The sequence below is a fragment of the Trachemys scripta genome, chromosome 25 (genome assembly GCF_013100865.1).
Source record: "Trachemys scripta elegans isolate TJP31775 chromosome 25, CAS_Tse_1.0, whole genome shotgun sequence".
NCBI classification, from domain to species: Eukaryota; Metazoa; Chordata; order Testudines; family Emydidae; genus Trachemys; species Trachemys scripta.
In genome coordinates this window covers 1844602-1867753 of record NC_048322.1, presented here as the reverse complement: position 1 = coordinate 1867753, position 23152 = coordinate 1844602, and the positions used below count along the sequence as shown (strand labels likewise).

Sequence of the window (23152 nt, the reverse complement as noted above, 5' to 3'; positions counted from 1 at the left end):
ACCTTCAGGTCCTAGACAAAACTTTTGAAGGTGCGCTCAAGGACGGCACCCCAGCCACTACCCAGGATCCATCTCCCTCCTTTCGGGATCGCCTCTCCCATTTCCACCATGCTTGGTCCCTTATAACCTCGGACCAGTGGGTCCTTCGCACGGTGGAGAGGGGATAGGCTCTCCAGTTTTCTTCGTCCCACCTCCCCGTCCCTCTTCAGGGACTCTTCTCACGAGCATTTCCTTATACAGGAGGTTTTTGGCCTCCTCGGTATGGGGGCCATAGAGGAGGTTCCCCCGGAGTTAAGGGGCAGGGGGTTCTACTCCCGCTACTTCCTGATCCCCAAGTCAAAAGGGGGTCTGCGACCCATTTTAGACTTATGCAGACTCAACAAATTCATAGTAAAGTTGAAGTTCCGCATGGTCTCCTTGGGGACCATCATCCCTTCCCTGGATCCTGGAGACTGGTTCGCCACCCTCGACATGAAGGATGCATATTTTCATATAGCGATCTACCCCCCGCACAGGCGCCTCCTTCGATTTGTAGTAAACGAAATGCACTACCAATTTGCCGTCCTTCCCTTCGGCTTGTCCGCGGCTCCGAGAGTGTTCACAAAATGTATGGCTGTCGTGGCAGCATACCTTTGTCGACAGAGGATGCAGGTGTTCCCATATCTAGACGACTGGCTGGTGCACGGCCGCACCAGGGAGCAAGTTCAAGCTCATGTCCAGATAATACTGCAAATATTCCACGAGTTAGGCATTCTACTCAACAAGGAGAAGTCCACTCAGGAACCAACGCAGAGAATAGAGTTTATCGGGGCAGTGTTAGACTCCAGACTCGCCCGAGCTCTTCTGCCAGGCACTCGGTTTCACACCATCACAAACATCATCCACGGACTCCAGGTCTTCCCGATTACCACAATAAGGACGTGCCTCTTGTACTTACGTAACCAGGCATGCCAGACTTCGGCTTTGCCCACTTCAGGCCTGAGTATCGTTGGTGTACCGTCCTTATCGGGACAACCTCAGCATGGTGGTCACGGTTCCGAACTCGGTCTTGACCTCTCTCACTTGGTGGCTGGATCACAAGGCGGTTTGCGCAGGAGTGCCATTTCACGCCCCACAACCCTCCATCCACCTGGTCACAGACACTTCGTCCCTAGGTTGGGGCGCTCACCTCGGGGAGCACCATACCCAGGGCCTGTGGACCGCATCCCAACTAGCTCTGCACATCAACGTTCGAGAGCTGATGGCAGTGCGCCTAGCCTGTCAGGCATTTCTGGGTCTCCTGCATGGCCGTTGTGTGTCAGTCCTCACAGACTACACCACGGCCACGTTCTACATCAACAAGCAAGGAGGAGCCCGGTCGTCTCTCCTATGCCAAGAGGCCATTCGCCTGTGGGAGTTCTGCATTGTCCACTCGATACATCTCATGGCATCGTTCCTCCCTGGAGCCCAGAACACTCTAGCAGACCATCTCAGCAGGTCCTTCCAGATGCACGAGTGGTCGATTCATACAGAGATGTGATTATTTCAGCCTTTTCTCTTAAAGAAACAGTACCTTTCTAGCCTTTGTGGCTGTGGAGAAAGATTCAAAATGTCACCCCAATGCGCCCTAAAGGCTCATCAAGCAGAAGGCAAATAAAAAGATCCCCCAATATATTATTTTTACATAATCTCGTGATTTTAAAGCCAATCTCTTGATTTTTGGTGAGCTTGACTCAGGATTTTTGAACGTTTGGGGTTGGCCGTACTACAGACTGAGAGCTGGGCACCCTCCTTCACACCCAACGCACCTAGACTTCTCTAAAGCTTTATCTCTTTCTTCTCCTTCATGCTGCTTTAATGCAGCTGGGAATCCCAATTCCTAGAAGTACTTTTCCACAGGCAGTGAATTTCCCACAGGGCTGAGTCTCCAAGGGCTGTTCCAGGGGCTCCAGTCCCCCACCCCAGGACAGACGGGGCAGTAACCTCACATCACCCCTTTGTGACTCCCAGGGACCCTGCAGGGACAGCAGCTCCATGGTGGGCTCTAGGGCACCCCAAAGCACCTGGGGGAGGGGGCAGGGGCACGGGATTACCTCAGGTGGCTCCCAGTCAGAGGCACAGTGGGGGTGCCAAGGCAGGCTTCCTGCCTATCCTGGCACTACGGACCATGCTGGACTCCAGAAGCGGCCAGCTGCAGGTCCATCTCCTAGGTGGAGGTGCGCAAGTGGCTCTGTGTGGTTCTCGCCCGCAATCACTGCCCCCTCCCAGCTCCAATTGGCCAGGTTGGGGGCAGCTTGTGGAGCCCAGTGGCCCCCCTGCCTAGGAGCCATACCTGCTGCTGGCCACTTCTGGGGTGCAGAGCGGTGTCAGAACAGATAGGGACTAGCCTGCCTTAGCCGGGCAGCACCGCAGACAGGACTTTTAACAGCCTGGTCGGTGGTGCTGACCAGAGCCGCTGCCAGGGCCGTCCCTAGGTACTCTGGGGCCTTATGCAGCCCTCCCACGGGCTGTGTGTGTGAGGCCTCAGGCTTCTGCAGGGGGATGAGCAGGGGGGCTGGCCCCAGGCCTCCACAGGGAGGCGGGCCCCAGGCCTCCACAGGAGGCGGGGGAGGGCAGGCTTTGAGGACAGGTGGGGACCACCCCCCAGCACTCACTAGTGGCGTGGCTGGGCCGGGTCCCTGCACTTCCCTCCGCCGGTGAGCGCAGACCTGACCTAGCTGCACTCCTCAGGAGTGCGTCTGGGGCTTGGGCAGAACAGAGGTGTGGGCCCTAGGGAAGAGCCAGAGCAGGGGCTGGAGCAGCATGCAGCTGCAAAGGCACCAGGAAATTTGGTGCCCCAAATTTCCTGGTGCCCTACGCAGCTGCCTACTTTACATATGGGTAAGGACGGCCCTGATGCCGCAACCCAGTGCCTTACATTCCGCAGTTTGAACACCACGGCTCTATGGGATACAGACTCTCTGTGACACAGACTGATCAGGGTTCAACCTGCATGTCCCCAATGGGGAAGGAAAGACACTGAGGGAGGAGGAAGAAGATGGTCAGGAGTCAAATGAGGCTAAACCAGAATAGAGATTTTCTGCCTGTTAAATGTACTGGATTCTCATCAGTTAAAAAAACACCTTCATCTTCAGTTGGGTTTGAACCATCAGCCTTTCAATTAGCAACCAAAGTTGTTAATCACAGACATAGGTAACTGCCTACTTCCCAAGTTTGTCTACAAAGCACCTACAGGGGTACAACTGGTTAGTGCAGGGCAAAGTACTGCTGGGGTTATGAATTCAGGCCTCACCCAGAGCATCAATTTTCATAGCCATGTAGCTTCCCCCACCTACTTTGTCTAATTCACATGGAAAGTGCCATACTAGGGTGCTGAGAGTAAATTCTAAACTCTGAAATGCGGAGGTTGGTGCATAGATTGGGATAAGGATGGGTTTGAAGAGAAAAAGCTCTCAGAGTATAAAACCAGACAGTCTCCAGAGGCAGGTATGGTACAACTCCTAACCAGGGAGCCATTTGTGTGAGGGGGTTTCACTTCCTCTGTTAAATGTACTGAGAGGTATTTTAAGATGATGATGGCTAACAGTTGACTGGCACGTCCCGGGTTAAAGAAAGAAAGGGACCCAGGGTATGAAGAATTTGTGTTACCAACCCTGTCACTGTCTGACCCCACTTCAGTTCGGAGCAGGCTTGTACTTTGCTGTGTGGACTCCTGACAGACTCCTGGAGAGCAGTGGCAGCTGTTTCCATGGCAAAGAGCCTGGCACTTGGGAGACGTTCTTGAGTTTCTGTTTTGAAACAATTCAATAAAATAACAGTGGAGCTACAATGTCCGGTCCAAAATTTCAGCCCCGCTGTGCAAAAATGCTATTTTAGGGTCTAAACAGGAGGCTTCCAGTGCTAGGACACCTGACCAGAGAGCTCAGTGCGGGGTGCAACAGCTGCTGACTCTGAGGGTCCTGGGCTAAATTCGATTTGTTTGATGGATAATGAGTACCAGCTACCAGGGGAGAAGCCCCGGGGCCCCGCTGCCACTCCAGCTGCTGCTGGGGGGGGGAAGCCCCAGGGGGCCAGCCACTCCTCCGGCCACCCCAAGACCATTGCTAGGGGCCACTGAGCTGTGGCTGCTCCTGCTTCCCTTGGAACGGCTGGTCAAGTGGTCCCCAGGACCAGCCACATGGGCTGCTGCTTGGGTAGCCTTGGAGTCAGCCACAGTGGCCACTGCAGAAGTCACAGAGATTGCAGGAAGTCACAGGATCCATCACTGCCATGACCTCCATGACAGACACAGATCCCATACAATGAGGCAAAGCCCTCCCTGCTGTGACTGTAGTTCCTGGAAGAGAAGAGAAGAACAAAAAGTGAAGAGAGAAGGAAAAAGAGAGACTCCCTGTCACCTCTCTCCCCTGCTCCCTCCCCCTTGTATTCTGTAGTCCATCTCAATGGGTTCCCTGTGCTGGTACCATGGGGTGACACTAGAGTTCTGGGGATTTGGGGGGGGGGAGGGGGCTCTTCACTTCTCAACATTTCACACAAATTTGTCTTTGTGCTGAAATTTCTCCTGTGGGGGCCTCCCAGTCAACTGTACCCAACCCCCTTTAGTGGTGGTGGTGGTGGGTAATTTGGGGAGTAGGCAGAGAAGTTTCCCATAAAGGGCCAATTTGTTCTGGTGACTGGTTCTGACCTGTCTCATACATCCTGTGACACAGGATCATGTGCAGAACATGGGAGCTCTGGCTTTTCCTATAAGCTGTAGAGTGTGAGTTCCTGGGAAAGGGCAGGGGGAGAGGGAGCAAGAGGAGAAAGGCAGAGACATTGGAGGAGAGAAATGGGGGAGAAGAAAGAGACAGAGAACACAGAGAGACAGTAAATGATTGAAGCAGAACAGGTGTCCCAACTTGATCTTGCTCATCACAGGTATTCAGAGAGTTGGGTAGTAGTAGGTTTTCCACAATATCAAGTCTGAACTTTGATTCTAGCAATGTGAGTTCAAATATCAAGGGGATTTCCATATACCTGATCTCTTCTCGCCTCCCCCTCTTTAGTGTTAATTTTTATTTTGAAGTGTTTGGCCTAATCATGATCTTCTCTTTCCCTACCTGTATTGCAATTTTGGGTTTATTTTTATTTTGCCTCCCTTTTGTTCATGTCATTATAATTGTAACAGCAAAGGAATCAGCAGAAGCAAAAACTGACGCAAAACTTTATTTCCCTATCATGCAGTAACGTCATGCAAACATTGCACACAGCTGGAATCATAACACTGAAGGCAAGGGGATGGGAGATGCAGGTTTCCAAGTGTTCTGTCTTTCTCTAATGACACAAGGATGTGTGCTGCAGCTCCCTGTATATTCCAGCCCCTTGTATGCCTCCATCCTGTATGACTGGCTGGGCTTTGGGGAATTTATTGTCTCATTCTATTGATAATGTGATTACAACACAATGTGACTGAAATTAAACCACTTCCAGACAAGGAAACAACAAAAAAGTAGGGATCTAGTGTTCCAGACTCAAACCCAGGCCAACTATTTGAAAGCCAGCTATGCTCACCACTATACCACCAAAGCACCTGGTGTGGACACCTTTCCTGCATACTATGAGTGCTAGCAGAGGCGGGGACACATGACCATGGAGCTAGTAAGCAGGCTGGATGTGGTGGCAGTCACCTGACAGCTGGGAGCAAAGTTACCGTCCTAGAGTGACTGAAAGAGGGCCAAGGTGAAAACAGATCTCATTGGGAGGTGACCCCACACCCAACCCGCCCCTAGGAGAGGTGAACTGAAGCTCAACTTCAATCATAGAAAATTTTTCCCTGAGAAGGAAAGGGACCGCTTGTTTTAAAGACAAGGTTTGTGTTTTTTCCTGCTACATACAGAGGGGCTGTATAGTGCTGATTCCAGACAATACTCCGGGAGGATAAGGAACAAATTCAGGCTGCCAGTCACCTGCAGGAGGGAGATGATATTTTGACTGTGATGGATGCCTCATCTTAAAGGCCTTTGTCTGCCTCCTTCTAGTGACTGTTTGGTACAGGAATGCAGCCCCCACTCCTGGGTGTCTCCTGCAGAAATAATGTTTCTGTGCAAAACACAAAAGCTTTTAACATAAAGGAGGGAAAGGAAAAGGCCACACGATGGGACTGGGACATAAGGAATGAAACACAAGATGCTTCTTCAATGTGCAATTGACTTTGAACCTTGTTGTTTGTGGTATTGTTCTATCCGTGTTGGTCCCAGGACATGAGATAGGGCATGGGGGCTCACATAATATCTTTCAAAGGACCAAGGAAGGGAGTGTTATTTACTCCTTCTCATAACACAAGAACTAGGAGGGATCACCAAATGAAATGAATAGGCTGCCGGTTTGAAAAGAAGTATTCACACAACGCACCTGGGGAACTCTTTGCCAGAGGATGCTGTGGAAAGCCAAGACTAGAACAGAGTTAAAAAAAGAACTAGAGATGTGCTTGGAGGATAGGTCCATCAATGGCTATTAGCCAGGATGGGCAGGGATGGTGTCCCTAGCCCGTTTGCCAGAAGCTGGGAATGGACAACAGGTGATGGATCACTTGATGATTACCTATTCTGTTCATTCTCTCTGGGGCGCCAGGCATTGGCCACGGTCAGAAGACAGGATAGTAGGCTACATGAACTGGTCTGACTCACTATCTCTGTTCTTAAGTTCCAAATGCTGTTGATGGAAGAGACGACCTTTCGGACTACACAGAACTGAAGAAGTGTTCTGGGTTAGCTCCAAAGTTTTTCTCTTTCACCAACAGAGGTTGGTCCTCTATAAGCTCTTACCTTCACCTGCTCTGTCTCTCTTGGACTCTGAAATGTGCTTTCTCTCAACTCCCTTTGGGAAACTATCAGGCTGAAGCAATTGTATTGATTGTGACACTAGAATCAAACGATTATTTAATATTATAAAGAAATTAGTCTAAACCTGAGCTTCCTCTTTTCAAACTGGTTTTCCCAACTCAGTTCCCAATTCTCTTCTAGAAAGGCCTTCAGGATGCCTGCCCACCCCAGCAGAAGTGGCAAGGAGAAAGCTCCCCAGTGCTGCTCTTAGTCCCAGGTGGATTTTTCAGTGGCAGGGGGAGTTGGTTTGTTTGCTTCAGAGAAAGCTTCCAGGAAAGGTGTCTGGGGACCAGATCTTCCTGCTTCTTCCAGCATACCCCTGGCTCCTTCCCTGCCCCAGTCACTGCTGTAGGAGGTCCTACATGCACTTATCCCCAAAGCCTTCTTACCGCAGTTGTCAGTGTGTTAGCCTTATAATCTGAAGATACAGAGTTTGAGCATGAGAGAGCAGATGGTGAAGCACGGAGCAAACTTTTTTCTAAAGGAAATCCCAGAGAAAAGAGACTGGAGCAAACTGATTTCTGGACACCCTTCCACATATCTAACACAGACTCTCCTAAGGGTATGTCCACACTACAAAATTAGGTCAATTTAATAGAAGTTGATTTTTTAGAAATAGATTTGATACAGTCAATTGTGCGTGTCCCCACTAAGCACATTAAGTCAGCGGTGTGCGTCCACAGTACCGAGGCTAGCGTCGACTTTCAGAGCATTGCACTGTGGTAGCTATCCCACAGTTCCCGCAGTCTCCACCGCCCGTTGGAATTCTGGGTTGAGCTCCCAATGCCTGATGGGGCAAAAACATTGTCGTAGGTGGTTCTGGGTACATGTCATTAGGCCCCCCTCCCTCCGTGAAAGCAATGGCAAAAAATCGTTTCTCGCCTTTTTTCCTGGTTACTTGTGCAGATGACATATGATGACAAGCATGGAGCCTGCTCAGCTCACTGTCACCGTAAGTCTCCTGGGTGCTGCTGGCAGACGCAGTACTGCAGTGCTACACAGCAGCATCCCCTTGCCTTGCAGACAGTGCAATACAACTGCTAACCGTCGTTGTCGTCCTGTAGGTGCTCCTGGCCAACCTCGGTTAGGTTGGTCGGGGGCACCTGGGCAGACATGGGTGCTCCTGGCCGGACTTGGTGAGGTCGGTTAGGGGGGCCTGGACAAAAATAGGAATGACTCCAGGTGATTCTCTTCTTTAAGTTTCGTCTAATGGAGATTCAGACCTGCCTGGAATATCATGCCAGCTGGAGGCTTCTGCCTCAGGCTGCTCTCCCAGTCGGCAGCACCGCATGGTCACAACTACCCCAGCCTACCCATTGCTCTCATGGCTCATGAAGCCTGGACATAGTAAGGAGCAGTTCAACTATAGGCTGAGCAAGTGCAGAATGGTGGTAGAATGTGCCTTTGGACATTTAAAAGCTCACTGGCGCAGTTTACTGACGCGGTTAGACCTCAGCGAAACCAATATTCCCATCATTATTACTGCTTGCTGTGCGCTCCACAACATCTGTGAGAGTAAGGGGGAGATGTTTATGGCGGGGTGGGAGGTGGAGGCAAATTGCCTGGCCACTGATTACGCGCAGCCAGACACCAGGGCAGTTAGAAGAGCACAGCAGGGCGCGCTGTGCATCAGAGAAGCTTTGAAAATCAGTTTCATGATGGGCCAGGCTACGATATGAAAGTTCTGTTTGTTTCTCCTTGATGTTTCTCCCACCCCCTTGGTTAACTCTACTTCCCTGTAAGCCAACCGCCCTCCCCTACCCCCTTTGATCTCCATTTACAGAGGCAATAAAGTCATTGTTTCAAATTCATGCATTCTTTATTAAATTTGTCACACAAATGGGATAACTGCCAAGGTAGCCTGGGAGGGGTCAGGGAGGAGGGAAGCACAGGGGTGGGGTAGTTGTAGGGGCACCCCCTAGAAGGGCATGCAGCTCATCATAGGGATAGCTCAGTGGTTTTAGCATTGGCCTGGTTAAACCCAGGGTTGTGAGTTCAATCCTTAATGGGGCCATTTAGGAATCTGGGGCAAAAATCTGTCAGGGATGGTACTTGGTCCTGCTGTGAAGGCCGGGGACTGGACTCTATGACCTTTCAAGGTCTCTTGCAGCTCTATGAGATATACCTATCTCCATATAAATAATAAAAAAAATGTCTGGGGCTCTGACCTGGAGGGGCTATTTGCCTTGCTAGTTCTTTGGTAGGCTTGCCTGAGCTCCTTAAGTTTCACACGGCACTGCTGCAGGTCCCTGTTACAGCCTCTCTCCTTCATGCTCTTGGAAAATTTTTCAAATATTTGGGCATTTCATCTTTTGGAACGGAATTCTGATAGCACGGATTACTTTCCCCATACAGCGATCAGATCCAGTACCCCCCGTTTGGTCCAAGCTGGAGCTCTTTTGTGATTCTGGGACTCCATGGTCACCTCTGCTGATGAGCGCAGCCCAGTCACCTGTGCTGATCAGCATGCCATGCTGGCCAAACGAAATGAAATTCAAAAGTTCACAAGGCTTTTCCTGTCTAGATGGCATCGGAGTTGAGTGTGCTGTCCAGAGCGATCACAATGGAGCACTCTAGGATAGCTCCTGGAGGCCAATACCATCGAATTGCATCCACACTACCCCAAATTCAACCCAGCAAGGTTGATTTCCTCATCGGGAAGTAGTACCAAAATTGATTTTAAGAGCCTTTTAAGTCAACAAAAATGGCTTTGTCGTGTGGATGGGAGCAGGGTCAAATCGATCTAACACTGCTAAATTCGACCTAAACTCATAGTGTAGACGAGGGCTAAGATATTAACTCTTCCTTCTCTTTTATGACTTGTTCATGCAGCTGGAAATACCAGTTCCTAAAAGCCCCTTCCCACAGAGAACAGAACCACAGTGCAGCGACAAAGCTGGGGGCTGGCAGGTTGTCATGGGTGAGTAGTTAAGAGGATGCACTAAAAATCCAGCAGAGTCATCCCCCTCCTCTCCACCCCCAAGCAGCTTTGAATCTTAATGACTGTGATGCTGAGATTACACTGCCTCAGCATCCTCAACCCCCACTGGAGGCTGGTGTAGAGTCCTTAGATTCCTGTTCATGTTTCAGACTACAGCTGGTACAGCATCCCTGCCCAGCAACTCACCATCTGCCCCAGGAGAGCCAGCTGGTGGGCCGCATTCACAGGCAGACAGCTTATACCGCTCCCCTCAGAGCAGTGGTAGCAGCTGTTGGCAGCTAATCCCCACCTAAGGCTTGGGGGAAGGAGCTGGGGATCACTTGTTATTTCTTCTGTACATTGAGTCTCACTGTGTTGGAACACATTCCTCTCTAAAACTGATTTAAATTTAGAGCCCCTCCCCCCATTTCTGCTTTGTAAGTGCCTCATTCCGGTACATAAAACATAAGAACAGCCACACCGGGTCAGACCAATGGTCCATTTAGCCCAGTGTCCTGACTTCCAAGAGTGGTCAATGCCAGATGCTTTAGAGGGAATGAACGGAACAGGTAATCATGAAGTGATCCATCTCCTGTTGCCCATTCCCAGCGTCTTTAAAGATGTGAACACAAAGAAACATTTGGGGACCACTTGCAGCTACTTACAATCATAGAAGATTAGGGTTGGAAGAGACCTCAGGAGGTCATCTAGTCTAAGCTCCTGCTCAAAGCAGGACCAATCCCAACTAAATCATCCCAGCCAGGGCTCTGTCAAGCCTGGCCTTAAAAACCTCTAAAGATGGGAGATTCCACCCCCCCCCCCCCAGGGAACCCATTCCAGTGCTTCACCACCCTCCTAGGGAAACAGTTTTTCCTAATATGTTTTCCTAATATCCAACCTAGACTTCCCCCATTGAAATTTGAGACCGTTGCTCTTTGTTCTGTCATCTGCCACCACTGAGAACAGCCGGGCTCCATCCTCTTTGGAATCCCCCTTCAGGTAGTTGAAAGCTGCTATCAAATCCCCCCTCACTCTTCTCCAGACTAAATAATCCCAGTTCCCTCAGCCTCTCCTCATAAGTCATGTGCCACAGACCCCTAAGCATTTTCGTCCCCCCCCCGCTGGACTCTCTCCAATTTGTCCACATTCTTCCTGTAGTGGGGGGGGGGGCACACAAAACTGGATGCAGTACTCCAAATATGGCCTTACCAGTGCCAAATAGAGGGGAATAATCACTTCCCTCCATCTGCTGGCAACACTCCTACTAATGCAGCCCAATATGCCGTTAGCCTTCTTGGCGACAAGGGCACACTGTTGACTCATATCCAGCTTCTCGTCCACTGTAATCCCCAGGTCCTTTTCTGCAGAATTGCCGCTTAGCCGGTCAGTCCTCAGCCTGTTGCGGTGCATGAGATTCTTCCATCCTAAATTCAGGACTCCGCACTTGTCCTTGGTGAACCGCCTCAGATTTCTTTTGGCCCAATCCTCCAATTTGTCTAGGTCACTCTGGACCCAATCCCTACCCTCCAGGGCTTGGACTCTTTTCATGCTTTCACAGAGCTAAGATCACATGTTCCATGCTTTCATAGGGCAGAGTTTTAGGGCTATTTTGATGCAGGGAACTATGCTGTAGGGTGCTTTCCCTGTGTGAATTTGACAGGTGGATCAACATAGATGCACATTGTGACCCTTCTGAGGGTGCTGAGGGCTGTGAGTCTCCTTGTTGCCACCTGCCACTACTAAGAGGGACTTTTGCATGTGGTAGCTGGATGTTAGCGACCAATCTCACCAACCTGTCAGGCACTCAAGCACAGCCCTTCCAGTTGACAACAGAGTCACCCTAACCCTTGAGTTCCTCCAATGTATCCCCCTCTGGGGTCCAGCCATGATCACCAGATACTCAGAGAAATCACAGATCCTCTCTTCCCGAAGCAATGGTATATCCCAGGTTACCACTGCTCCTGTATCTCTCTCTCTCTCTCACACACACACACCACTTCAGTACAGTTATTGAACAAACAGAAATGTATTTAATTAGGGATAGAAATTTAAACAGAAACAAATGTGAGTTATGGAAACCAACCGTTACCAACTAAACAAAAATCACAAAAGGCAACCTACTCTTTTTAATAGTTACCTTTCCCTATCTAAGTAGATACTCACCTCATACTTCATTCTATGGCAGTGATTGCTAGTTCCTAGGAGCCAGGGCTGTACCTTTCATGAAACGCCACTTGTCATTGGGGATCTCCTTGGTGAATGGACCCAGAGTGTTTTCTCCACCCTGTTATAAACTGAGTCTGTCTTTTGTATTTATTCACAGAAACGACAATGAGGAGATGGTCCTATCATTCTTTTCACTTCCACAGGGTTTAGATATCTATAGTTTGTCTTTGATAGTTTTCCATTGACTTTTCTGGATTGGTGCAAAGGTTGATAATGGAGCAATACATCACATAACTGATTAGCAAGGGACGGATGACAATTCCCTCCCACTTGAATGGGCCATCCCCACCAAGACCTATGATTGGGGTGACTCACTTTCACGACAATATCACACAATGAGTCTCTTACTCTATAACAAATAGCTTCACCTATAATTTCATTTTCACTGGTAACACTAACATATTCAAAGATCACAAATTCTTGTCATATATGTTAGGGTTTTTTTTAATCCCCATTACCAACAACTGAACCTTGGCTCAAATTGTGGTTTGTCCCAACCAATTCTGTGAGTTCATATATCTCTGGTTCTTCTGCCATGTGTGTTGGTGGAAGGGGTCTCCTATGTGGGAATGTTTGCATCAGGAGGAAAAATACCTCTCTTTTCACACTTTTTAATCTTTCAATGTAGGAGGAGGCAGAGGAGAATTGATGTAAATGCATAAAACACAAGAGAGAATTGTCTGGTTTACACTGTTAGTTACCAGAGCTGGAGTTCCTATTCAAAAATAGCTATTTTTCTGCAGCTATTAGATTTCAAACACTGATTTCATTTTATACACATTTATACCTACAAAGGATAAATTCAACAAAAAATCCACTTCTATTTCCTCAACATCTGCATTGTGAAGAGCAGCATCTCCCATACCATAGGATTAGCTAGGCAAGATCCTCTGTGGGGCCTGGGTTACAAATGCTTTGGAAACCAAATACATGGGACAATTTACCTACTTCAAAACCACTTACCATGGAATTCTCTCCCCAGATCATCTGAGACAATATTGACTTAAACAATTGAAGTACACTGTGATCATATGCATTTCCTTCAGTTAGTTGGGGTTCTGCTGTTGTTCATCACTTCCCAGTGGAGATTTTAAATCACTATTGTTTCTTTGTTAGCACATCCAGTAAATTGGAGATTTCTTTCCTGTTGACAGAACTGCACTTGAACTTTCTCCATGTCATCATGGAGAGGTGGGGAAAAAGCAAAGCTGAAGTGAGAAATGACGACTTTAGCAAATGGTCATTTCTCTTAAAGTCTCCAATAAATCTGAGCTACATCCTATCAAACTGAACTAATATCCAATTGGGTGACCAAAGAGCCTCCAGGAAAGACAGAAACCCACTCACAGAGAGACAGAATACATGACAATGAAAGTGTCAAGTGAAACTCCAGAGCAGGATACATCTGATTATTCAGAACCAGGACAAGAGATTCTCCCATCACAGTCTCCTCTGATCCATTCAAACCTGCTTCACTCAGCACTGTCTCAATAGTCGGTTGTGTTCTTTACAAAATTTTTAGTATCCTAACATCCCCATAATGGGGGACAAAACAACCACCTTGTCAGAAGTGGCTTTACCAGTAGATGGAACCTGGGATTTAAACTCCAAATGATCACACTGTGTATAGGATCCATTTGAATTCCCCTTCCAGGTTTTTGACACTTTCATCCCCAGTCATAGCGACTCTAGTATAGGATTAAAGAAGTTAAAGTATCATCTCCAAGCAGAGACAACTGAGAATGCTTCATCACATGACACTTTGAGAAGTGGATGGATAGAATGTGATGAAGATACCTTTTGTCTGAGCTAGGCAGAGTTTAACATTTCTGCATTTATGGGGAAGGAAGGAATCTCTGAGTCACCCCATCTCCTTCCAGTGTCACAGAGGCTGAAATGACACTTTTTCCTGCCCCTGCTCCTCTTCATTTAAATAATATAATTTGAAAAGTTCCCAATATAACTGCTCTTCAGCACAACCTAGAGCAGGGGTCAGCAATCTTTCAGGAGTGGTGTGCCGAGTCTTCATTTATTCACTCTAATATAAGGTTTCACGTGCCAGTAATACATTTTTAACGCTTTTAGATGGTCTCTTTCTAGAAGTCTAAAATATATAACGAAACTATTGTTGTATGTAAAGTAATATGGGAGGATAGCTCAGTGGTTGGAGCATTGGCCTGCTAAACCCAGGGTTATGAGCTCAATCCTTGAGGGGGCCACTTAGGGATCCAAGTCAAAAATAAGTACTTGGTCCTGCTAATGAAGGCAGGGGGCTGGACTTGATGACCTTGCAGGGTCCCTTCTAGCTCTATGAGATAGACAGGTAAATAAGGTTTATCAAAGGTTTAAGAAGCTTCATTTAAAATTAAATTAAAAACGCAGAGCCCCCAGACCCATGGCCAGGACCTGGGCAGTGTGAGTGCCACTGAAAATCAGCCCTCGTGCCATAGGTTGCCTACCCCTGACCTAGAGCAACGTGAGAACATCAATGATATGATCTGTATAACTAGTTACTCTAACAATAATTTTGTAATAGGAGGAATGGTATAAATGTGATGTTCCCTGGCTCCTGATAGGAAGGGCACACTCAAGTTACTCATCGGAGAATGGACTTGATAGAAAGGACAAATGGGTCCACATTAAAACAGGGTGAACTGCAAAAAGCAAAAATTGGTCACTCATCTGGACAAGCTGAGGGATAATGGTGCTGCAAATAGTTCAAAAAGCTTTAAACGTTACTATGTGGGAATCAGAAAAAGTATTACAGAAAAAAAAGAAGTAGTGATAGCCCTGAGGTTTTTATCATCTTGATCTCCCTTGTAGATTCTCTGATGGCTAACATGGGCTGAGTGCTAAGAGAAGGTATTCCCACACTCACTGCATTCATACGGCCTCTCCCCTGTGTGGATTCTCTGATGAACAGAAAGGGCTGATCTTCGAGTGAAGTTTTTCCCTCACTCAGTACATGTATTTTTCCTCTTTCCCATGAGGATTTCCTGCTGTGTTGTGGTTTCCTTGAGGCCTTTCTGAGTTGCCCAACAGGAAATAAATTTACCCACTTTCTCCCCTGGCTGGTTTCCCTGCTCTCTTTCTGGTCTGTGCTGAATCTCACAGGATTTTCCCTGCTCATGACTCCAGGACACATTCCTTTTCGATCTTTGCGATAATCCTCTTTGTTTATCCGCTTGCACAACATTTTCCTGCTGAGAATTCTGCTCCTCTTTCTCACATACCATTGCATCACCTGCTGTGATAGAGACAGAAACCTCAAACAGGGATGGAAAGGGGAAAACCAAACCAAAACAAGTGCTGGAGAGATGTCAAATAAAATTCAGGAACTGAACTCCCCCCAACTCCTCCCACAAGTAGGAGAGAGGAGTGGGATCAATTCAGCCTTCACATCCCATCCAAATTCTCATGGGGAAGGGAGGAAGCTACTGCCTGGTGTCTGCTAGGATCTATAGGAAGCCATGAGCTGTATTTACCCTGAGGATACAACCTCTGCAAGGGACAATAATGAACCGAGAGAACTCCCAAGCACTTTGTAGCGTATCCCAGATGTTTTCTTCAGGCACTTACAGATTTTGAGTTGGTTTAATGTTTCCTCACCTGTGCAGGGAGCTCTCAGGATCTCTCTTTCCTCTGAATCCTGGAGGTCTGAGACCCATGACTCTTCCCCTTGTTCCAGCTCGGAGATCACATCACATTAGGAAACTGGAAACCCTGCTCAGATGAAAGAAAACAAAGGAGTTCCATTGATTTCATAAGACTTTGTCATAAAAAACATTCTATTAATTTAACTTCAGTGCTTAGTGTGACCTGGTGTGCCTGGGGCAGGCCTCACTGAAAATGCCAAGGGCAGGGCAGGCTGAAAAAGGGAGGGCAGATGCTCCCAAAACTGATGGTTAACACTGAAGTTAAACTCACTGACCAGTCACAAATTGTGCTTCTGATCACCCACATTGGTTACTGAAAAGCTGGAAAAAGAAATCCCACAGCCCCCTTTATTGCATTCCAGTTCTCTGACTCCCAATCAGCACCTAGGGTCCAGTATACTGAGAGGTTATTTAAAAACTCTGCTCACAAACAAAATGTTCTTCTGACCCCAAAGCGTCAGCCACATTACCAGATCACTATAGGTTTGGATCTTACACAAAATATCATCCTGTCAGCCAATCCTTTAGCATCTAAACTAAAAGAAGGAAGGAAGGAAGACGTTAAATGGGAAAGCAGTCAGATATATAGATTTGGAATGTATCAGGTTCTTAACAGCATTGGTGAGTAGCTGCTTGAAAGTCCGTCTGGAACACATCCACAGTTTGCATGGGTCATTCAGTCCTATGTTCAAGGCTTCAGTTTGTAGAGAAGTTGCTCCAGAGGTAGGAAGAGGGATTGAAGACAAAATGGAGATGATGCAGCTGCCCTTTATATTCCTTTTGCCATGTGGCTTCTACTTCCTGTGTCCCAAACACAAGCTTCACGGCACATGGCATGGAAAAGCCTTGGCGTTCTCCATATACAGGCATACCCTTGCATGTCTTGCTGACTCAATAGGTGTATCCCCTTGATCCTTTCCATGGGCTCATTGTACAGCTGATGACCCTGAATGGGCCATCAAACAGCCTAGGCAGTGCTGATGCCAGTATGTCTGGGGGTGTCAACTAGAAACACTGCACAAGTCTGGAAATACAGATATACTCTACACATCTATAACTCACAATACAAAGGTGATACAAACATAGAAACAAAATTATCGTACTTGGAAAATCATAACATTTTCACTGACACCTTACATGGCATATCTAGCATGATTCATTTTAATTTTGTCAGATTGGTATTAATAATAAAATAATAATATAAAGTGTCTCACAATTCCATAGAGTGTCACACATAGTAAACCAGTGAATTCCCAGGACCAGCTCCCCAAGTCCTTGAAGATGCTGAACCCTCTGCTTATGAGGGATTGAAATACCCACATATCTGCTGGGAACACACACAGACAGACACTGTGTCAGTCTGTACCCCTATGATCACTCTTCTAGAAAATTATGAAAAATTTTGTACACAGTATGGCTTGTGAGATATCATTTAAAAACACATAATTTATTGAATATTATCCTCCTGTTAAAAATGTGTAGCAACACTGTATGTAAAGTTATGAGATTTTGCAGTATGATATTACTGAAAAAGTTACAATTCTGGGGAACACCCACAGACCAGTTCCTCAGAGACAGCAAGGCAAACAGCTGGTCACATAGTCATTCTGCGGCAGGGGGAAGGTGTGAAGAAGACATTTACATTCCATCACAGGGACCTCTTGAAGTTCATATCTACAACAAACAGCCTGTCACCATGACTCAGCTGAGAACTGAAGTTGTTTCTAGTACAAAGGACTGAATTATAAAAAGAGGTGAGAAAAATGTTTGAGACTCTCCCTCTCCCCTTGCCCTCTGCTCATGCCAACTCCTGAAGAACTGAATTAGCGGGTTAGGGGGAGTCCTGGCTGAAAGGAAAGCCAGCCTGTCTCAGCATATGGTGAGAGAAACATTAGCTTTGAATCCGTTTTAGCTTGTTAAGTTAGACATTAGTTTGTGTTTTACCTTGCATTTCTTTTGTAAACAATTCTGACTTTTATGCCTCATTATCTGTAGTCAGTTTTTTTTCCGGTAGTTAATCTTGTTTTATTGTTTCATCTAACCAGTGTGTTTGGATTAAAGTATGTTGGAAACTCTATTTGGGATAAAAAGCCTGGTGCATTTCATTTTCCACTGATGAAATAACAGATTTCATATGAGCTTGCGTTGTTCAGTAGTGTTCTGGACAGTGCAAGATGCACATTTCTGGTGGGAAGTCTGGGACCACAGAATTTTCTGGGGTTCTCCTGTGGGGTACTGTAATTCGTGAGTCACTAACTAGCAGCACTCAATACTGTGTAGCTGGGAGCGAGTTAGATGCTGGAGACTGTGTGTTAACTGCCCAGGAGTGGCTGTTCTCACAGTAAACCAGGGTAAAAGGCACCCCAGCCTGGGGAACTGAGGGGCCACAGTTGTTCAACAGTCCAGATTGCACTGTGGTTGGTGTCACAGACACTCGATTTCAAAGAGGCTCCTAAAACACCGAGAAAGTAAATCCATGTCCCAGAATTTGAAGACTCCAGAGAGAGGGCAAGTCTCCCTGGCTCTGCTTCTTGCTGACAGAGAGGTCCAGAGACTAGGGTTACCATTCGTCCGGATTCCCCCGGACATGTCCGGCTTTTTCGGGTTAAAAATAGCGTCCGGGGGGGAATTTGTCAATGTCCGGACTTCCCCTCCTCCCCCCCCATGCAGAGCGTGCGCGCGGCTTACAGAGCAGCCAGTGCTCCAAAAGCCAGAGCCAGAGCCCTTCCTGCACATCCCCCCTCTTCCCTCCTGAAACTTGACACCACTCCCCTCCTCTCCCTCCCTCCCCCCCCCCGCACTCACAGATCGCTGTTCGTCTGGAGCTCCGACCCTGCTGCTCTCCCCCGCTGTCGAGCGGCACAGTAAGGGGGCCGGGGACCAGAGAAGCGGCAGGAAGGTTCGGGGGGGGGGGTAATCAAGAGACAGGGAGCAGGGGGGAGGGTTGGATGGGTCGAGAGTTCGGGGGGGGGGGCTGTCTGGGGGTTGGGGGTGTAAGGTTTTGGGCAGTCAGGGTACAGGTGGGGGGGGTCTCAGGAGGGGGCAGTTAGGGGACAAGGAACAGGGAGGCTTAGGTAGGGGGTGGGGTTCTGGAGGGCAGTTAGGAGCAGGGGTCCCAGGAGGGGGCAGTCAGGGGACAAGGAGTGTGGGGGGGTCGGGAGTTCGGGGCGGGCTTTCTGGGGTGGGTGGATAAGGTTTTGGGCAGTCAGGGTACAGGTAGGGGGTAGGGTCCTGGGGGGCAGTTAGGGAGAGGGGTCTTAGGAAGGGGCAGTTAGGGGATAAGGAACAGGGAGGCTCAGGTAGGAGGTGGGGTTCTGGAGGGCAGTTAGGAGCAGGGGTCCCAGGAGGGGGCAGTCAGGGGTCAGGGAGCAGAGGGGTTTAGATGGGTCAGGAGTTCTGGGGGGGGGCTGTGGATAAGGGTTGGGGCAGTCAGGGGACAGGTAGGGGGTAGGGTCCTAGGGGGCCAGTTAGGATGTGGGGAAGGTCTCAGGAGGAGGCAGTCAGGGGACAAGAGGCAGGGAGGCTTAGGGAGGGGGTGGAGTCCTGGGGGGCAGTCAGGGGACAAGGAGTGGGGGGGAGGGTTGGGGGTTCTCAGGGGGCAGGAAGTGGGAGGGAGTGGAAGGGGCAGGGGTGGGGCTATGACAGGATGGGGGCGGGGCTATGACAGGGGCGGGGCTCCTCCCATCCTCTTTTTTGAGTGTTGAAATATGGTAACCCTACCAGAGACAATGAGAGAGTCCTGGGGAAGCTGGGAACAGTAAGCATGGGCTGGTGGGGTTCAGGGGAGAAAGGGAACAGGAAGGGCAGGGATATTACTGAATGCAGGATCTCAGCAGTACTAGATGTCAGGATAACGCATATTGCAGCCCATTGGAAAACACTATACATATAAAATGATGGGGTCTAAATTAGCTGTTTCCACTCGAGAGAGAGATCGTGGAGTCAATGTGTATAGTTCTCTGAAAACATCCACTCAAGTTGCAGCGGCAGTCAAAAAGCAAACAGAATATTGAGAATCATTAAAAAAGGGATAGATAATAAGACAGAAAATATCATATTGCACTATATAAATCCATGATATGCCCAAATACTGCGTGCAGATGTGGTTGCCCCATCTGAAAGAAGATATCTTGGAATTGGAAAGGTACAGAAAAGGGCAAAAAAAAAAAAAAAAAAAAAAAAAAAAAAGATTAGGAGTATGAAACAGCTTCTGTATGAGGAGAGTTGAAAAAGACTGGGACTTTTCAGCTTGGAAAAGAGACAAAGGGGGGATAGGAGAGAGGTCTATAAAATCATGACTGGCATGGACGAAGTAAATAAGGAAGTTATTTACTCCTTCTCATAAGACAAGGACTAGGAATCACAAAATGAAATTAATAGGCAGCGGGTATAAAACAAACAAAAGGAAGTATTTCTTCAAACAATGCACAGTCAACCTGTGGAACTCTTTGCCAGAGGATGTTGTGAAGGCCAAGACTGTAACAGGGTTCAAAAAAGAACAAGTTAAATTAACGGAGGATAGGTTCATCAATGGCCATTAGCCAGGATGGGCAGGGATGATGTCTGTAGCCTCTGCTTGCTAGAAGCTGGGAATGCACGACAGGTGATGGATCACTTGATAATTACCTGTTGTGTTCATTCGCTCTGAGGGACCTGGCATTGGCCATTGTCAGACGACAGTATACTGGGCTGCATGGACCTTTGGTCTGACCCAGTATGGCCATTCTTATGTACTAGGGAATCCAGTGAGTCCAGTGTAATGGGAGGGAGTAGGAAAATCCCAGGGTGTGGAGAACACTGGGAAATTAGAAGCTATAATTCAGGACTCTAATTAGTCCGGAAAAGCAGAATGTGAAAAATAAGAATCGGGGTCATGTGACTTCGGGAATGAGGGACTCAAAAATCCAAGAAGCTTGCAGAGAAGACAGATTGTGCCTATTGGACATGGTGATGGGGGAGCAAGACTCTCCATGTCTCAAGAAATGTCACTACCAACCTAAGCCATTTTCACATGGTGGGGTGCAAACCAGACCAGTGAGGAGTTGTGTCATCTGGGCCAGCAACACCTGGCTGAAGGAAGGGGGCAGCAGTGGGGGATGGGCAGGTGACTGGTAACAGATGGCTGGGAGCAACTGTGTTGATAGTTAGGGGGCAGTAACTGGGATTGGGAAACCGGTGTCTGGGCAGTCCCCATGGGGAACATATGCACCTCCCTTCCCTACCCTGGCAGAGAACAGGTATCCCATCCCATCATCACTCCAGGGGCAGCCATGTTTTGGGGAATGACTCAGGGCAACAATTTCCCACTGGGAGAAGGGCAAATCGCTGCAGATAAAATGGGTGGGAAAAACTACCACATCGGACAGATTTTAAACTGACATTTCAGAATTATGGAGAGACCAGGGGGAAATCAGGGGAGACCAGAGAGCTGATCATTTGAGGGGAAAGGGGGGGGAATCTCCCCAGATTTTATAGCCATGTGTGAGATACTGAGAGAGAAAAGGGGAAGAACTAGATGGCATTTGTATCAGTGGGTGAGAGGCAAGTGGCACAAACAGGGAAAGGATCCAATTAACTCCCCTCCCCCACCCACCAGTTCTCCCCCAGGGATTTCCTGGTTGCACAGAGACAGTTCAACCCCCCCGCCGCCCCAGGCCGCAACTCTGGCTTCTCCCCTCCCTGCCCGACACCCCCACCTCTCCCCACACCACAGTGTTATATCCTTCAGGGTAACAGTTTTAGGAAGAAATCACTGGAGACACAGAGAGCTGTAAACTTTGAAGCAGCCATTTATTGCCACACAGAGAACTAACCAAAAACCAGCTAAAACTGTATGGACTATCCCCTAATAATCTAACTCAGTTGCCATAGCAACGCAAGAGTCTATTACTATGACAACCAAATACACAACACACAGGGGACCTCCCCGCCGGCCCCCAATCTCTGCCCCCCCCCCCAAATCCCAGCGGTGCCGGGGGCAGATCCTGCTGCAGCTCCACTGGGGCTGAGGCAGCTCCGAGGCTTCTCCCAGGTTCCCCGGGGCGGAGAGTCACTTTCCTGCCCAGCCCCAGCGCCCCCCCGGGGTCTCTCACTCACCGGGGGGCTCCGGCCCGGGGGCTGGTCCCAGCTGGAGAAAGCCCCCCCGGCCGGGCACGGAGGGGTTAATGCCGGGCTCCCCCAGCACAGACCCCAGAGAGCAGCAGCTGCTCAGCCCCGACTCCCGGGTCACACGGAGGAAACAGCAGCAGCTTTGTTCTCCCGGCCCTAGGGGGGCTTGCAACTGCTGAAACCCTCCCTTACCTGAGCTGAAGAGGGCGGAAGCACTTCCCGGAGCAGTCTAGGATATGTAGTTCCTGACTCTGCAGGGAGCGGAAGTGACGTTCACAGNCGGAGCAGTCTAGGATATGTAGTTCCTGACTCTGCAGGGAGCGGAAGTGACGTTCACAGGGAGGCCCGGAGAACAGCTGCTGAAACTCTCCTTTACTTGAGCTGAAGAGGGCGGAAGCACTTCCCGGAGCCGTCTGGGATATGTAGTTCCTGACTCTGCAGGGAGCGGAAATGACGTTGACAGGGAGGCCCGGAGAACAGCTGCTGAAACTCTCCCTTACTTGAGCTGAAGAGGGCGGAAGCGGCGTCTGGGGCACGCTGGGAGATGTTCCTGCCCCTTCTGGGAACGGAAGTGACGTTGGACTGGGGAGGACGAGTCGGGTTGTGAACGCGCGTGGGGCGCTGTGGCGCTGCCTGGCTCGTGCGGGGCCGTTGGAGCCTCTCCCGGAGCCGAAGAAGAGTTTGTGTCTCCCGGCTCTGGGCATGCGCAGATGGAGGGAGGAAGAGTGCCGCATGCTGCTGCTCCCTGGCGCTGCGGGGCCGGGCGGAGCAGGAGGGTCTGTGCCGGGGAGACCCATTAACCCCCCCGTGCCCGGCCCGCGCCCTGCTCCCGCTGGGGCCGCCCCGGGCTCTGCCCGCCCCGCTGCGGCGCTGCAGCCTCCAGGTACCGGAGCGAGCCCCGGGGGCGGGGCCGGGCGGTGACTCTGCCCCAGTGTCCGTGGGGGGGACCCGGCATCTCGCAGCGCCGGGATCTGCTCCCTGGGGGCAGCGCCCGCGGGGGGCTCGGAGCTGCTGTAGTCGCAGGAGCCCAACGCCCCTGGGATCGGCCAGGATCTGCCCTGGGGCCCCACGGGGGGTCCCGGCGGGAGGAGACCAGCCCCCACTGGGGTCCCTGCGTGGGGCCGGGCGGGGGCTGCCGGGCGGGGGGGGGGAGACCTGGGAAAGGGGCGGATGGAAAATGTCTGTGCAGCCCGGACATGGCGGGGGGGGGGGAGGGGGAGAAGAGCAGGTGATCCCCGAGGAGCGTGGAGAGAAAGGGGGGGGGTGAGATCCCCTTGGATTTACTGCTGTCCCCTCCTGTGGGGACCCCCCATCCTCTCCAGCCCTTCCCCCTTTCTCTCTAGAGAGCAACGAGCAACATCCAGGGTGACCCCCCCCCCCTTTCCCTCAAATCCCTGAGAAGG

General features: G+C 49.5%; 2 protein-coding genes across 4 annotated transcripts in view; one reads left to right on the top strand and one right to left on the bottom strand.

Moving 5' to 3' along the window:
* Positions 1–21961, bottom strand: part of LOC117870004 (zinc finger protein 883-like) — a 75153-nt gene extending 53192 nt beyond the window's left edge. The window contains exon 1 of the mRNA XM_034757152.1: positions 21738–21961. The gene's annotated coding sequence lies outside the window, so the exon portion shown is untranslated. The remainder of the gene's footprint in view (positions 1–21737) is intronic.
* Positions 21962–22343: 382 nt separating this feature from the next.
* LOC117869996 (zinc finger protein 239-like) overlaps positions 22344–23152 on the top strand; it is a 1162621-nt gene continuing 1161812 nt past the window's right edge. For all 3 annotated transcript variants that reach the window (XM_034757125.1, XM_034757123.1, XM_034757122.1), the window contains exon 1: positions 22344–22632. In XM_034757125.1, the coding sequence (XP_034613016.1) occupies positions 22452–22632 (181 nt within the window). In that variant the 5' untranslated portion in view covers positions 22344–22451. The remainder of the gene's footprint in view (positions 22633–23152) is intronic.